At 39.8% G+C, this 17,677-nt stretch overlaps 2 protein-coding genes across 3 annotated transcripts; one reads left to right on the forward strand and one right to left on the reverse strand.

Annotated features, from left to right (window-relative positions):
- The first annotated feature begins 3,915 nt into the window (after positions 1-3,915).
- On the forward strand, positions 3,916-11,088 carry LOC110506401 (G1/S-specific cyclin-D1). The gene is made up of 5 exons (XM_021585990.2): positions 3,916-4,378; positions 5,758-5,973; positions 6,352-6,511; positions 7,537-7,685; positions 7,828-11,088. The coding sequence occupies exons 1-5, from the start codon at positions 4,181-4,183 to the stop codon at positions 7,981-7,983; spliced, it is 879 nt and encodes a 292-aa protein (XP_021441665.1). The 5' UTR covers positions 3,916-4,180; the 3' UTR covers positions 7,984-11,088.
- A 3,482-nt stretch (positions 11,089-14,570) lies between these two features.
- Positions 14,571-17,464, reverse strand: lto1 (LTO1 maturation factor of ABCE1). Of its 2 annotated transcripts, none has more exons than XM_021585992.2 (5): positions 16,943-17,464; positions 16,725-16,830; positions 15,805-15,875; positions 15,568-15,685; positions 14,571-15,312 (listed from the first exon to the last, which is right to left on the reverse strand). In XM_021585992.2, the coding sequence occupies exons 1-5, from the start codon at positions 16,993-16,995 to the stop codon at positions 15,295-15,297; spliced, it is 366 nt and encodes a 121-aa protein (XP_021441667.1). In that variant the 5' UTR covers positions 16,996-17,464; the 3' UTR covers positions 14,571-15,294. The 2 variants fall into 2 exon arrangements, with proteins under 2 accessions (XP_021441667.1, XP_021441666.1); XM_021585991.2 differs by having other exon boundaries at positions 14,571-15,340; positions 16,943-17,409.
- Positions 17,465-17,677: the final 213 nt, after the last annotated feature.

A 17,677-nucleotide genomic window follows, 5' to 3' on the forward strand; every position in this document is an offset into this window, starting at 1 on the left:
TGGCAGTACGTCCAACCGGCCTCTCAACCGCAGACCACGTGTAAGCACACTAGCCCAGGATCTCCACAGCCGATGTCTTCACCTGCGGGATCGTCTGAAACCAACCACCCAGCTGATGAAACTGTGAGTTTGCACAAACAAATCATTTCTGCACAAACTGTCAGAAACCGTCTCAGGGAAGCTCATCTGCATGCTTGTCGTTCTCACCAGGGCCTTGACCTGACTGCAGTTCTGGTCAGGGCCTTGACCTAACCGACTTCCGTGGGCAAATGCTCACTTTCGATGGCGACTGGCACGCTGGAGAAGTGTGCTCTTCACGGAAGAATCCCAGTTTCAACTGTACCAGGCAGATGGCAGACAACGTGTATGGCGTTGTGTGGGCGAGGGGTTTGCTGTCAACGTTGTGAACAGAGTGCCCCATGGTCGTGGTGGGGTTATAGTATGGGCAGGCATAAGCTAAGGACAACAAACACAATAGCATTTTATCGATGGCAATTTCAATGCACAATGATACCATGATGAGATCCTGAGGCCCATTGTCGTGCCATTCATCACCTCATGTTTCAGCAAGATAATGCACTGCCCCATGTCGCAAGGATCTGTAAACAGTTCCTGGAAGCTGAAAATCTCCCAGTTCTTCCATGGTCTGCATACTGACCAGACTTGTCACCCATTGAGCATGTTTGAGATGCTCTGGGTCAATGTGTACGACAGCGTGTTCCAGTTCCCGCCAATATTCAGCCACTTTGCACAGACATTGAAGAAGAGTGGGACAACATTCCACAATCAACAGCCTGATCAACTCTATTCGAAGGAGATGTGTCGCATGGCTTGAGGCAAATGATAGTCACACCAGATACTGACTGATTTTCTGATCCACGTCCCTACCTTTTTTTAAGTTATCTGTGACCAACAGATGCATAACTGTATTCCCAGTCATGTGAAATCCATAGATTTTATGAATTTATTTCAATTGACTGATTTCCTTATATAAACTGTAACTCAGTAAAATCTTTGAAATTGTTGCATGCTGCATTTATATTTTTGTTCAGTGTATATTTAGTCTCCAAATGTTTATTGAAAACATCAATACATTTGCACAATGAGCACTTTCTGTCCCTCAAATGCATCTTTACAGTTGTTGGTTAGCTAGCTCGCAATTATTTGCCATATTAGCATTGACATGAAATGATTCAAAACACTGCAAAACTATACCAGAGGGGTATCCTACGAAGCAGTTTTAAGGAGTAAGCGAGCTAACTTTGGTCAACTCTGAGTTCAACTCGAGATAACCGGTCATACGAGTGGCTCACCTTTTAGCCAAGGTACATTTCTATGGCTATGAATCCTTCAGAAGTAACTTGCTCCGGAGCAGGCTAACTCACGGCTAACTCATTAAATATTTTATTAATTAAAATGTTTTTCTGGTGTGTTAAAAACTTGTAATGTCACACACAGTATGACTCAATGTGCTGGTGGTTGTGCATTGATAAGCACAACAAAGCACACCGAAGTTGGTATTAACAATGAAATGAAAGGCCATTCTAAAAGCCTATTTTATATCATATCATGTTGAATTTGCAAACAACTTTTATTTTGGCACAAATGAAACTGTGGCACTGAGTCGTCCGTGGATTTAGTTTCAGCATTGTCTCAATTAAGAGTTTGACGTTTGACTAGCCATTTGCGACATGCATGTGCAGTTACAAGCCTGCTAGAGTTAGTGGCAGGTGGATGAGCAATATCCACCATCATAGTACTGAAGAAGCCTGAGCTGGAATGTAACCTTTCGGTTACTGGCCCAATGCTCTAACCACTAGGCTAGCTGCCACCCCATGTAATGGCTGAGTGTTGGAGTGTGCCCCTGGCTATCAGTACATTTAAAAAACAAGCAAATGATGCCATCTGGTTTGCTTAATCAAAGGAATTCTTTATTATTTATACTTTTACTTTTGGTATATTTAAAACCAAATACTTTATACTTTTACCCAAGTAGAATTTTACTGGGTGACTTTTACTTTTCTATTACAGTATCTTTACATTTACTCAAGTATGACAATTGGGTAGAGGTATCAAGAACAAGATACAACTAGCTGAAATGAGCCACCTACCATTCCCCACATGGCAGCTTCTTGTCATTGTTGCTAGCTATCTGACCATTCAGAAATCATAACAAAGCAGGGCTTCTGGCCCTATCCATGCCTGCTCATTATTTTGTGACTTTGTCAGCCAAACAGCATGACCTTTCTCTCAAAACAGTGCAGAGGTGGAAGATGGCTGTGGTAGGAAATCCCCCACTGTAACTTTGCCATACCCTACATTTAGCTGAAGCCCCTGGTCAAAATATGTAGGGATTTTGGCACATGGTTTGCATAATGTTCAAAAAGTATGAAAAAAGTTGAAAATAGTGCAATAATGTGCAACTTGGGTGATAAGGACAGTAGGCCTTCCTTATAGGCCATATGGGTTAATGATAAAAATCGATTTTTATTGAAAATAAGTTTTGTTAATAAACTTGTAAATGTGAAAGAGTGTAGATGAAAGAGTCACCCACATTCGTCAACAATAGCAAGTCTTGACAAAAAGAAAACTTATTTTGGTAGTTTTACAGTAGCTATTCAATAACCTGTTGAGAGGAATGTTAAGAATGCAAAAAACTCATATTCCTATTGAAACGTCTGAGATTAAACGTTATTGCGACTCTTAGAAAAAGTGTGATAAATCTGATTTCGACTATTCACAGAATTGATCCCTAATTTAGATCCTCTTTCACACAACAATAATATTGATATTCCACTCCCATGACTTGCAACTGTTCTAAAGGTAAAAGAACATAGCATTCTGTTCAAACTTGTTTTGTTATTGTTCTAATGTTATATAACATAACGTTCAACATTTTTTTATTTGGCCTACAGCCAATGATATTTTAACCAATCACATGATTATCGATAACCTTAATTTGAATACAACATTTCAACACTCCCATAAGTGCTTGATCGTCTTCTGCCTGGTAACAGCAATTCCTCCTATTGGTTAAGACTCATTTCGGTCTCCTCCCTAGTCAGAGAGAGAGAGAGAGAGAACTTGTGTGAGTGTAATGTTTACTGTACATTTTTATTGTTTATTTCACTTTTGTTTATCTACTTCACTTGCTTTGGCAATGTAAACATATGTTTCCCATGCCTATAAAGCCCCTTGAATGTATTGTAAAGTGAGCTTGTTGTACCATGTTTAATGACATAAAATTAAACTCAAACCTAAAATCAATGTTGTTAACAAGCTACTTTGTCTAAATTAGAGATGTTTATAATGCTATTATTATTAGGTTAGGCTTTAACGTAAACGTCGTTGCACGTCGTATTTTACTCTTGAAATATTAAATAGCCTCCCTTACTCAATGGCTCTGATAGTAGCTTTTTACAGGTTTTGTGATGCATAGGTCTATTGAATATGCCTGCAATCTGAACAAGTATATGAATTGCTGTATAATGATTATGTTAAAGTGACTTTAAAAAAATACATGTCCCACTGTTAAATGTCTTTGTGTGGTAGAAGCTTGCCCATGTGCTCACCTCATGTTCGACTTGGTGACGAGAAGAGAATCCGGGGCTATTCTCTGAGATGGCTTTTTCTAACAGGAAAGTTTAATGAATGTGTCTATACCGCCCCCTATCAAAATGGAACCATTTCACATTCATCTCTGCATAACCAACTTCCCTATACCGACACTAGCCTTTACATCCCTCCGCCCTCAAACCCCCACCACTCAGCGTCCGTTCTCTTCACCCCCTCCTGACTCCCCTCGGCTGTATAGGCTACGCCACCCAGAATACTGGGACCTCCCATTTCCATACCTATAGGAGTGGTTCAGCAGCGATTGGAAGGACTTGGAACTTTAGAGGGGTAGTTCTTTAGAGTCATCCTCCTCTCGCTATAGACTCCTTAGCTCGGCTCTCTCAGACTCGCTGTTGCTTTGATCCAGCCCTTAACAACAGTTAACGTCATCGCATAGCCCTCTGAAGGAGAGTTTTGTCTAGAAGCGTGAAGAGTTGGAGCTCTCAGAGGGCTACATTGTAGGAACAGCAAGCAGCATCCACGGAGCCTCACTCACTCCTAACAAGAAGCACCTCTTTTGATTATTTATTCAGCTCAGAAAACGCAAGCTACTACCGCAAAAGATATGGAACACCAGCTGCTGTGCTGTGAAGTGGAAACCATCAGAAGAGCTTACCAAGACGCCAACTTACTAAATGACCGAGTTCTACAGACAATGCTCAAAGCAGAGGAAAATTACCTTCCGTCTCCGAATTACTTCAAGTGTGTCCAGAAAGAAATAATACCTAAAATGAGGAAAATTGTGGCTACATGGATGTTAGAGGTGTGTATATTTATGATGTCTAAATGTATTGCTGAAAAGTTTGTCCAGACACTAACCATGCCCTTTGGACGCAATGTATTGAATTGATCGTTTTATGCATCGTACGTTTATTCCAAGCATGATCATTCATATTATGTAAACTTACTGACATATAGTATGCTAATGTTTCATTTGTGTACGGTTGTCCAAGTAGGCTAAAATAGATTTGGAACACGGTTGTAGCCTATTAGGCTATTTCACAGGTATCGTGTGTGTTCAGTAATTACAACACTCGCAATGTAGCTGCTCGATTATTTTCTTTTGTCGGAGACTTATTTAAGGTAATTTTGTATTTAGATGTAATTTCCCCCCCCCAAATTAATAGCAATGTACACGTATGCAGTCTTACTCTTGCCAGTATTATGCGCCATCTTTGTTGTCGTGTGCGTAGGTTTTTAATATAATTAAAAATATTTAATAATGTCAGCTATGACAGTAACTGAATCAGCAAGTCGAAAAGTATATCTTGGGTATGCATGTGTAATCCTGTCGCATGGATAGCGAAAAATGATTATATAAAACCGTAAAGTTTTGTTTCGGTTACTGATCAGGCTGCTGTTGCTGCAGTTTATGAAGGTCGCTCTGGAGACATGATCGTTTTCACAAAAAATGTCAATAAGAATGCATTTTAGATGGTCGGCTATGATACTATATCGATGAATCAACATTTACATGTAGTTAGAGATTGAGTCTTATGTCGACATACATTTATTATTAATTTCAGAAATTGAGAGTCAGCACAAGATCTAAATGTCGCACGCTCCACGAGAAAGAGCGTTGACTTGTAAATGCAATTGTTTTCATAGGTTTACTATGAAAATTCGACATTTCATGAAACTATCCGATAAGGTATACCATAAGGATCATTTACATGCTAATTTGACAAACAGGGACAATTTTTACATATTTTTGATTCTTTTTTGAAAAGATGACGAACTAGAAATTTAAGGGGAAAGTTGCATTGACGCCACCTTTGTGTCTTTCCAAGAAGCGACTGAAAACAGACGAAATTCTCAACTATTTAAATTTCCGTTTTAATTAGGCCTAAGGAACTTTCAGCTTTTCGAAATACATGATTTTATGTTCATTGCATTGGCAGACTATAGCCTACTTTGCGCCACCTGAAGCCTATAATTAAGCCATAGCTATTGTTTTAAGGACAGCCTTAAGGAATAGAAGGATAATTCAATAAATGTGTTGTTGTCATTACAGTATTTCGTTTTCACCTATGGACAGGCCTATTTATTGGTATATACAATCGACCTGAATGCACTTATAGGCCTATATTATAGACTATTGTAATTTGAGGCTATAGGCTAAATTGCTGTTTTCACTTCTAGGTCTGCGAGGAACAGAAATGCGAAGAGGAGGTTTTTCCCCTGGCTATGAACTACTTGGATAGATTTTTGTCTGTGGAGCTCACGAATAAAACCAGATTACAACTCCTGGGAGCTACTTGCATGTTTTTGGCCTCAAAGATGAAGGAAACGGTCCCTTTAACTGCAGAGAAGTTGTGCATTTACACCGACAACTCCATCCGGCCCAGCGATCTATTGGTAAATGAGCAATGTCAATCTTCTAAATAGACACTGTATATGGCTGTAGTTATTATCCATTTAATACCGGCCAGACAATTGTAATGAGCATTTCCATAATATAGGCCTATAGATAGCATACTACTTGTCTTAGTTTCTCTTTGACTGGATCTAAATCATTATTGCATCAATTTTGTTGTTAATTTGAAAGAAAGTTTGCATCAAAGAACGTTTGGTTTCTTATACATTTCAAAAGGTAGCCTAAAGCGGTTAGGCCAGTGTAGCGCAATGACACGAGGAGTGCGATATCTCCCTCTAGTGGATAACATAGAACAAATTATGTGAAGCCACTTGTGAAGTTCGATTGTCTCATTGCGCACATCTGTCTTTTTTTTGTAGCAAATGGAACTACTGACTCTAAACAAGTTGAAATGGGATCTAGCATCAGTAACACCGCACGATTTCATAGACCATTTCCTCTCCAAGCTACCAGTCCATCAGAACACGAAGCAGATTCTGCGCAAGCATGCCCAGACATTCGTGGCTCTCTGTGCAACAGGTAGGACCACATATGAACCGAACCACCTGTTTCCTGTCACTGTTCCATAACCAATTTTTCAGGGACCAATGGCTAATATATGTGTTAGATCTTGTCTGCATTCTTTTCCCACTTGTCAGGATAACTCTTCCTCCTTGAAGGACCCAGGTGGCCAATGGTCAATGTAAACGGTTGGGGGTATGGGCTCTGGTGCAGGAATGTTTGAGTGTACGAGGCCTAACATGTTTTATGGGGGGGGGGGTGTCTCAGTCACTGTGTAGTGTGGATAAGTAGAGGAGATACTGGAATGGAGTCGGTGATCTCTTTTTCACCAGATCAGTTTTATGTGATTATGGGTTTGCTTCTCACATCGCTTTGTTGTTTCTCCCCAAAGTCAGGGTTTGCTCAATAGATTTTGAATCTGTTGTTACTGGGGTATGTTTTAGGGCTATTGTGGAAATGAAACCGGTTGTGCTGTCGATGCATTTATTTGTGAAAATATATCTACTGCATGCATGGGGGGACGGATGGGGGATGGACACTGTCCACTCTAGATTCATGGTCACCTTTCATGCACTTGAGTAGGAAATGGGATGCTAACCTCTTTAGAGGAGATGAGCTCAGTGGGGATTAAAACTATAATTTATATGAGGGAAATGGGTAGGAAGGAGAGTGGTATTTCCTTCTTGGAAAAAGTTTTACGTGGTGTACCCATTGAATGCGTGTGCTGGAAGTACTTTTGTACCTGTTCTATTTTGTTCATGAGTTAGATTTATTGTTTTTGGAAGTGTGTGCATGCGCACCGGTGTCCTGTCAGTGGCTGGTCATGAAATAAGGCACATTCAGGATATTGTGAGTGGAAAGGAGCAACAGGATATCCATTGTCCCCTACATCATTATGCCACAGCCTAGAATGGCCACCCTCACATAACCTCCACATGAATCTTATTGAAAGCTCAGGTGTACTATTTAGTCAGTGATCTGTTTCAGATGTTTTGCTTTAGGACAGAGGTACTTACCGTCTCTTTCTTTTGCCTTCACCGTAGATGTCAAATTCATCGCCAACCCTCCCTCTATGATCGCAGCGGGCAGTGTGGCAGCAGCGGTCCAGGGGCTGTACCTAAAGAGCAAAGACGGGGCACTGTCATCCCAGAACCTAACCAACTTTCTGTCCCAAGTCATCAGGAGTGACCCGGTACGTCAAACACAGCTCCCCCAGGCCTTTACATTGCACCACACACATGCTTGCATTGACTATTTGTCACAAACCCTTTCGCTACTATTGTCTTTCAGATATTTTGCTTCCTTATGCTGACAGTATCTCTCTCTCCTCACAGGACTGCCTGAGGTCGTGTCAGGAACAGATTGAGTCTCTGCTTGAGTCTAGTCTGAGACAGGCACAGCAACATAATGTCTCCACAGAAACAAAAATGGTAGATGAGGATGTGGACCTGTCCTGCACCCCTACAGATGTGAGGGACATTAACATTTGAGTGGCATCCTCTGCATTTTTTGGGAAATATCTTTGAGGCTCTGGCCTTACTAAGAGGCCATCTGGGAAAAGAGGACACCAGCGCACCCTTGAGTCGTCACCCTCTGAACACCCTCTGGCAAATGCTTTTGTGCCACACCTGTTACGGTGCCCCGGCCTGTATGGCCTCCCAGTGACGTGTGGCCGCCCTCAGCCAGGGCTGTCAAGAAAGGACTGAACACCTCACTTTTCTGAGACCACCAGTCATATTCCCTCTCACTCTCCCATCCTGTCCAGCTCAAGACCTAGACAAGGATGATAGGAAGATACACAACTATATTGATGAAACAAAAACATTTATAGTTTATGTGCAAGATTAAGCCACAGAAATATACATTGTTACCACCCAATGTTGAACTAGGATTTTTAAATACCATAGACTGACTTTACATGCTTACTTAAAACATTCAAAATAACAAGTAGGTATTTTTAGTCTGTCTTTGTCTAGGTTTTTATTTGAAGTATAAATTCATTTATTAAAGAGAAGGGGCATTTTTGTTCTCTAATAGGCATTTTGCTTGCCATCAAAGTTCCCATTTTTGTTTTTTTTTTTGCATCTAGGCATCTGTGTATCCCTGCTTGCTTATGCGTTTAGTCACTTTATTATATTGTCTAGACTTCTAAAGAAATTTTGAGCCCCTAGTTTTGGCCTCTTCTCTTTTTAACTGGGTTGTATAACTCAACAGTATACTTTTAGTATATATTGCTCTGTTTTTATTGTTTAGATGATTGTGGATTGCTGGTGCTGAAGTTTGGCAAATAAGTTCATTCAATATAAGGACATTTACTTTATATTCAATTAGGAGTAAATTGAATGAACCAGCATTGTTTGGCTGTTGATTTGACTTATTGCCACAAATGTACATATTTCAACAGCTATGACATGATAAACTAAAACCTAGCATTAATTGCAAACCTTTACCATGCAATCCACAGTTGAATTTTTTTGTGGTTATATCTTTCTAATACCATTCCATTTTTTAAAAGCACTTTTAGTCAGTTTTTTTCTGACTCATAAAAAATCACATTGAAAAAAAAATGGAATGGAGTGGAGCAGGTCTCTTTTTAACTATGGTGTTATGTGTGTTACAATTTTGGGTACAAGTCAACGCAGCCCAGCAGCGATCCTGTGTGCCCTTGATGTAGACGGGTATTATTTTGGAGATTGTTATGCCACAGTTCTTACAGGAGGGGTCTAGAGTGAGACGAGCATTGGGTGTGGCATGTTTCAGCATCCTGTATCCCATCGCTTGAATGGAATCAAGAGCATTTGAAACACTAAAGTATCAAACTTGAAAGCTAAAACAAAGATTTAGGTTGTTTATTATTGCAGATTTTCCTATTGGAGCCAGTACAGAGTAGAAACAGGATGCCAAAGTCTGTCTCTATGTAACATTTTGTACACAACTATTTACCATAGTGCTTAACACATGCCTGCCCTACAAATCATGTATGACAGTGTTTTCTCAATGCAAAACTGAAAGAAAACACCATAGTTAAAATGCTGTTTAGAATATGTGTAGTTGAGGGGATAAAAATACAAAAACATTGTTTTGGTTTAGAGATGATTTTGCACAAACCTGAAGACTTAGGCTATGTTTTTGTTTGCTTGCCTAAGATAAGAGGGAAGGGTAACGTTGAAAAGTGGGAGTGGGGGAAAAAGGGAGGCAAAAAGGGTGACGGCAGGTTTTAGTTGACTTGCTGAATTAAGGTGTTTGACTGTACATTGAGAAAAAGATGAGAAAACAGGATAACGGAAGAGCACACTCCTCCTTTTGAGCTGCTATGGAAGAATTCCCAGCAAAGTGTACAACAAAATGAAAAACAACAAGAAAAAAACTGCTTTTTCTCCTATTGTTTGCTGCTATTTTTTTTAAATATACATATAAATGTCGATATACTGCCATGTGATAGGTCTAATTTTCTATGAGAAAATGGACATCTTTGTTTTTGTAGTTGTCATCAGTTTTTACTTTGATTTCAGTGCTATTCCAAAAACAGTAAAAATGAGACAATAGACATGGTTTTTATCAACAATACCTCATATTACAGTCAAGACTTATCTTTAATCTATTTTTTTATTTTTTTACTAGTTTGTTCAGTGGCTGACAGTCCTGTTTAAACTGCTAATGGTAATGCATTGATCATTACCCAAATGGGTCCTGATGTGAGCAAGTAATCTGGATTGTATAACTCTTTTGAGTGTTAAGCTGTCTCATTGAAAGAGTCTTTATCCCCTTTAGGCTCCTGAAGGCCCTCCTATTTTATATTTATAAAACATTTGCTCGAGTTCAAGCCCGTAATGAGTTTATTTGAGTTTGTTAAATACCAAGCCATAGAATTACTTTCAAATCATCATGCCGTTATTCCACACAGTTCAGTTCATGCTATTCTAGATATCTTGTCCTCGCAAGAAGCATAGCATATTTATGTCAACTGCACAATAAATGGTAAATAGATTTAAATCTTGTAACACTGCAGTTTTTTTTTCTTAACTGAACCGCTACTGGTACATTGAAGCCAAAATAATGGGCTACTGATATTGTTGGCACACTTCCATTTGACCCAGACATCCTTCAATCAGAGTTAATGAGTGTGAGAGCCAACAGTGGTTCACTTAGCCATAGACATGATGCTGCTATATGTTCTGGTTGTAGATGTGAGGTAAGGCCTAGTATTTGACAAATGATGTTGCTGCTCAAATTTCTACTCGCTAACACAGGACCCAGGATGGAATTATTGTTTTTCTGTCTAGTGTAAGAAATACTCGTTACCTCAAATGGAGAAAAAAAAAACATGTTGATGCCCCTGTGAGATGACATTACATATTTATGTCATTATAAAAGCTGTTAGTAATAAAAATAAAAAATCTTTGTCCAAACAAAATGTGCTACGGTGCCCCCCCCCCCCCAAAAGCTAAAATGGTCAGCTTTTTACCATTGCTTCTATTGTTAATGATAGTCGGGTAGGTCGCCCCTCTTACTGAACTGTTGTTTCAGGATCTGTGTTCATTGCAATGGGTCAAAGGTCATCTGGGGTCCAAGAAAATAAAGCAAAGATTCTGAAATGTCTGCTTTATGTCTGTTTTGTGAAACAGTCGCTGGTCTGAAATGCACAACTTTACTTGCAGATTCATTCTATAAACATGATTAACATCAAACTAAACCAGAATTAAGTGGATTAAATACATCCTGTTTTGTCTCCTTGATGGGAAAAAAAAAATGTTTGTCTTTTACAATGTCACATGATACATATTTCTTTCTAAAACAAAGTTATTGTATTCCATACATAACCACACATCAGTTATGATCAGTAATCATCCATTTTGAATAGGAAGTTATAGATTACTGACAGTGACTGAATTGTTTTCCAAAAAAGCAACATTGACATACATAATGATATTAAGGACATTTTCCAAAATCTAAAGTTGAAATACTTTGTGGGACTAATGATTACCCATGCTATTGGTCAAAGCATGAGTGTGTGACAGCACTCATTGATTTATTATGCAAGGAACTCCTTTGATCGGGGTTTTCTGTAAAGAAAAAGGTGTGAAATCCTAATCCTTTCCCACAGCCCTGGACAAACAGTGGATAAAGGGTTTCAGCACATAAGACAATGCGGCACCAAATCCCTGCTGGCACATAGACATCTCTCTCTCTCTCTCTCTCTGAACATCATGCCACAAAATGCATCTTATAGCATTTGTAAACTAAAGGATTAATACAACTGCAGCCATAATGCTCACTATTTAATTAACAAGCACCAAAACAACTATCCTAAAATGCCTAATCTAACCCTGGGTTATAACTGTTTTACTAATGATTTATTAACCCTAGCCTTAACACTAGCCCTAGTTTTAACCTGTTGTTGATTATATTGTAAACTTTTTACATCCATATCTGACCAATCAGATCAGCTCTTTTGCTAATTATCAGCGCTGCATTTTATCACTGGGGAAATGTTCGTACACATCACTACATAAGGCTGGGAGTCCCTGACTACAAGAAGGATCCAGCACTGGCTACTTTTTGTATATAAAGTTGTTCTTCAGACACTCCGCAACAACCTCAGCTCATGTATTAACTGGAGATCCAGCAATTTTCAGACCCGCTTTCTGGACTGGCTTGTCCCGCAAGTACCCATCAGGCCACCTTGAAATTAGACTTGCTTGTCTCCACTGGACAGCTTAGATTGAGTTTAAGGGAGGTGATATGTGAGAGTTGTGATTGTTTTGATTAATCTTATAATATTTATTGTATTGATATTATTTATTGTATGTTCATGTTTTGTATTTATTAAGGATCCCCATTAGCTGCTACTTTTCCTGGGGTCCAGCAACATTAAGGCAGTTATATACAATTTAAAAATAGTACATTTCAATAACACTTTTCACATGTTCACTGGGCTCCCTTGCAAATGAGACCCTGGTCTCATTGATGACCCCACCTTATATAAATACAAGTGATTGACGGATAGCCAGGGCCACACTCCAACACTCAGACATCATTTGCAAGCGACGCATTTGTGTTCAGTGAGTCTGCCAGACCACAGGCAGTAGGGAAGACTAGGAATGTTATCTTGATAAGTGTGTGAATTGGACCATTTTCCTATCAAAATGTAATGAGGACTTTTGGGTGTCAGGGAAAATGTATGGAGTAAAAAGTACATTATTATCATTAGGAATGTAGTGAAATAAAAGTTAGTTAACAAAAATATAAATAGTAAAGATACCCCCAGAAAACGACTTAAGTCGTATTTTTACTTAAGTGTAAAAGCAACTGATTGTTGGGTACTGTAGGTCACAATAAAATGTCAAAGGCTTTCAGATGGGCCAGATTAAAGAAAAAATGGTACCCACTGGTCTAAGGCCCTGGGCATTTTTGAAGGAACTCTTGAGTATTTCACATAAACCTGTGGGCATCTGAGGTTCGCATTAATACGGTGTCCTCAACCTCTGACATCTTAGCACTTGCGGTTTCAGAGGAAGGATCAACATTGCTCCCCAAGTGCCATCAAAGGGTACAGGGATGGACTCGTCAGGACATGCTACCTCAATGTGGTATCCTTTCAACATTTTTTACCCATGTCTGTAGCTGTGATGCAGATGCAGAGCAGCTTGTGACATCATGCATCAAGGTCTTTTAAAAAGTTATGAAATCACCTGACTTCCACCGTGATACCTATCAACATTAAAATATTAAACTGAGTAGCTGATTCTGGGTGCCAAGATTAATTGTAACTGAATGTTCAAAAAACAAAAGCATGAAAATATATACTGGCATTCTTCAGACATACTGCATAATGGGCTAGACAGCAGTTAAAACTGAGCTCAGATAGCCATCTGCCTCCAGGACTGGAATGGGGAGGGGGGGAGTGCATATGAGGCACCAAGGCAGGGGAACACTATGCCACAATTTAGTTTGGGGCTTTTTCCCCTCGAAGTGCCTGGCGGTTGCATTTGTCACGTCTTCTTTTCATGTCACCACTCGCCACCTGCTCCAGAAATTCCAGAACATTCTCTAAACCCTCCAGTGCCCCCATATCCCTCTCTGCCTCCTCCCTTTCCTTGGCCCCATCCACTCTGCTTGCCCAACACAAGGAATCAAAGAAACAGTGCAGCTACAACTTTCATTCACTGGCATACCCCCTCTCTCCCTCTGTTCTTTTTGCATTGGACTCAAACACACACAAGTAACTACGAATCAGGTCAGACCGCACAAAGATGAGCAGTGCACTGGCAGTTCCTTCTTCCCTCCAGTTCATTTGGGATTTATCTGTCCCGCTCAGAAGGTGCCTCGGGGCAGTGTTCACCTGCTGCTGCACAGTGCATCAACCAGCTGCCACTGGCCCCCACCTCCCCATCTGGTTTTGTCTAATAGAAAGGGGGGACCACGAAAAAAAACAAGCGCTCCGCAGCCCCTGCCATCGCTGGTGCCCCTTGATACCATTGTTACAGATAGAGGCCAATCCCACACATGACTCAGGAGAAGGGGCTGAACATTAACTGACTGCTGACCACCAGTGAAATGAGGCTGAAAGGCCCAGTGGTGGAATTTCATGGGGATGGAGTTGGTTAAACAAAACCAACAGACAGTGATTGCTTTGTGCCTCTGGCAGGTGAATCCACCCTCCTGTCATACTGTATATAAAGTCATTTTTACAAACAAAAAAAAGTGACTTAGAAACACATACCACCTCAGTTTGTATTGCATAGTAAAGAATTGTGGTTTTGATCACTTATTTCATATCATGTTGAGTTTAATTCATGCCTGTAAACTAATACACCATAGCTGACGGAGGAGATCCATCTCCTTACTCTTCCACATTATCTCAGCCTGAGGAGCTCACTAAAACATGGGTGTGATATTTTTCATTGACCACAAGGTGGGGATGTTGAAGTTTATGGCTGTCCATATGACCTACTACTTGATCATTTCAACCACTGAAATGATGCATCTCCTTGTGACCACTTATGTTTTAGCAAGTGTGAATAGAAAAGGAAACAAATGTATTGGAATATGCTAACATACATACATACTTCACAAGTACTTGAAATAAATAGCTTTTTATTATTATTTCACATCAACCAGTAGTTTAAGCAATCACTCATTCTCAACCAGGTCACTCAAAATTGACCTACACTATTAGAAAAACTGTTCATTGGGGTTCTGTATAGAACATTTAGGGGCATATATATAAAGCAAGCGATAGAATCCTTATTGGTTCCATTTGGAACCTTCTTTTTCTTCTTCAAAGTGTAGATAAAAAAAAAAGAAAATCACTCATTTATCTAGAATCATTAGAATTACAAAATAATATGATGCAACTCAGCTCTCTCTTACCACCCAGACAAAGCAGTAAACATCAAGGACTATAGAACACCAGTTAGGCCTATGTAGCACTTCCTGTTCACTTTGTGTTCTCAGTAGCACTCCATATTTCAAAACTAGACTGATGCCCCACCAATTGATATCCTAACCTTTGTCATTCGAAAACACCAATTCTTCATAATACCAACTGATAGCATACTTTATGCTCCACCATTAAAAGTCAGTTAACTACACTACAGACCAATTCAGGACCTCCTGTTTACATAAGGGCAGGGCCACCTGCAGGTTCCTCCTCCTCAACTGTTCTCCTATCTTGTCTTCAAAGCCACAATGCTTCACAGGAAAGGTTGCATTCAAGGAACCCCCTTCAGATCCTCAAGCCGTGGGCTTTAGAGTTGCCAGTTCCCTTCAGAAGGATATTCCTCCAGAACCTCCAGACTTCACATAATCACTGAAGTCTGTTGGCACATTTAACAGAGAGCAGACCTAAAGGTGAAAGAAATTAAGAGGAGCTAAAGACCAGTACCTAGTTTTTCAGTAGACATTAGTTTAGACGTCAAAATAAGAGCATGAAAAACACTGCTAATCAGTGGCCAGTTTAGGTCATGGATAATCTAAAGGTCATGAACCTTTACAATGAAAAACGTTTGAGTGAACCATGTTTGTTTCCAAGAGCTTATTCACACAATTGACTTGTGGTTTGAGTGAGATACCTGTCTAAACTTGGCCCGAACCTTCTCCATGTCTTCCTGGAGATGTTCATATTGAGGTTCTTCATGGGGGAACTTCTGAATCAACCCAAGTAGAGATTCCAAAACTTTCAGCCTTTTTCTGAAACATAAAAATAGACAAACTGAAGATCATATTATTTGCATGAAAGTCAACAGGAACAAGTGACTGATGAGTAGATGAGCTATAGGCATTTTATTACTGCAGATGAGAGGTCAAACCTGGCTTTCACATCTGTGTTGTTTTGAAGAAGGCATTTCCAAGTGATTCCAAATCCATAATAGAAGGAAACCTATAAAAATAGGTGAGTGGAGTTTAGAAAGTTATCTGTAGTTGGGGAGAAATTAGTTGTAAAACACAAAATCACACTTATTTAATGAATCTGTTTTCACAAACCAGTAAGCCTATACATGTAATGTGCGTGTAACAAAACCATGTATGACTTTAGCTGGAGTAACAAATCAGCTGCTGTAACAACACTGGCTTTCCATGCCTGCCCTGGGGGTTTTGACTAGCTATTAAAAAGTGCCTAGTCAGCTTCCCGAGTGGTGCAGTGGTCTAAGGCACATTTGTTTGTTTCTAAGACCTTATTCACACAATTGACTTGTGGTTTGAGTGAGATAGCAATCTGTCTAAACTTGTCCCGAACCTTCTCCATGTCTTCCACATTTTTGCGCAACAATTTCAAATCATCTTAAGTGATTTTGTTGAGCTTCACAATCCATTTTAGATACTTTTGGATGATTGGAACATGATGTGCGAAAAATAACTCAGTCACCTGACGAATGGGATTTGTGACAAATGCTAAAACGTTAGCACGTGGAAACAGTAACATTAACAGCGAAACTAAACCAACACAGACTGCTTACTACAGGGTAAGGAAACGAATATGTCATTATGAAATTTGCGTAAACTATCCTCTTAATAGCTAGTTTTCACTAGATGGTTTACAGCTTGTCAGAATTGACTTTTTGTAGTATGTTAGAACTTACGCAGTAGGTTAGGATAATTAACGTGGCATGTTAGGATAATTCGGTTAAGGTTAGGAAAATCATTAGGTTTTGCTCAAATGCAACAACAAAAAATATCAACTTTTGACGTCCATTTAGACATGACCCTGGATAAGTGATGCTCAACTTGCCTCCATTGAAAGCTTGGCACCATGTGATGCCCCATGTTTCCGACCATCAATCATTCCTTGTCGCGTGCCTTCACCGAACCCCTCACGGTACCCCTCTACATGGAACCTGAAATCATATAACTCATACGGTAATCACGGAGCATTACTACAACTCTAGCTAACTATAAACAAACCAGCGTCATGCTAAATAAGCTAAAGCAAGGCAGTATTTAGCCTACCTGTCGTCCGCCATGAGAATACAGTCAAATAAATCTTCACTTTTGTGGGCCATTTTCGAAGATTATTAAAAGAGTGTCGCCTATTACAAATATTACTTGGCTATATAGCCTAGCCAACAGCTCTCGCTTCCGCAAACATCAGTTTGTGGCTACAGCATTGCTTTGGAAAGCCCAACGGTTAGTTCGCGCATCACTGCCATCTACTGTGTTGGAGTTTGTTCTCCTTCGATTAGGTATAACGGCGGTTGGCATCCAATGTTAATGGTGCATTACCGTTACCAGCTGGACGGGGTATTAAATAAAAAACGAAAAAAATATATTCCGGAAAAGGGGTAAAACAATATCATACAAAATATCTAAAATACAAAACCATCATACTTCTTCAATCACAGTCCACTACAAAATACATCCCTACACAGGCTCAGGGGCCTGTGATAGGGCTACGTTCGCCGACAGGAACGTTCAGCGGAATTCACAATGATTACAATTTTCTTCCCCGCTTGTGCTGTACAGTTTATGGCCATTGCAATAAATAATACAAAGTCCACCTTTTTAACATGCAGCATTTCACGATCTCTCAGTTGATGAAAAAACTTCACTGGTATTGGTGGCTCTACTACCATTGCTTCTTCCACGCCACTCGTTCCTTCCCATTTTCTCACCGCCTCCAGATAGGTGATACGCTGGACACTCCATGACTGCATAGTTCCCTTAAGGAAAAGCACCTTTAGTAAA

The sequence above is a fragment of the Oncorhynchus mykiss genome, chromosome 26 (genome assembly GCF_013265735.2).
Source record: "Oncorhynchus mykiss isolate Arlee chromosome 26, USDA_OmykA_1.1, whole genome shotgun sequence".
Lineage (NCBI taxonomy): Eukaryota > Metazoa > Chordata > Actinopteri > Salmoniformes > Salmonidae > Oncorhynchus > Oncorhynchus mykiss.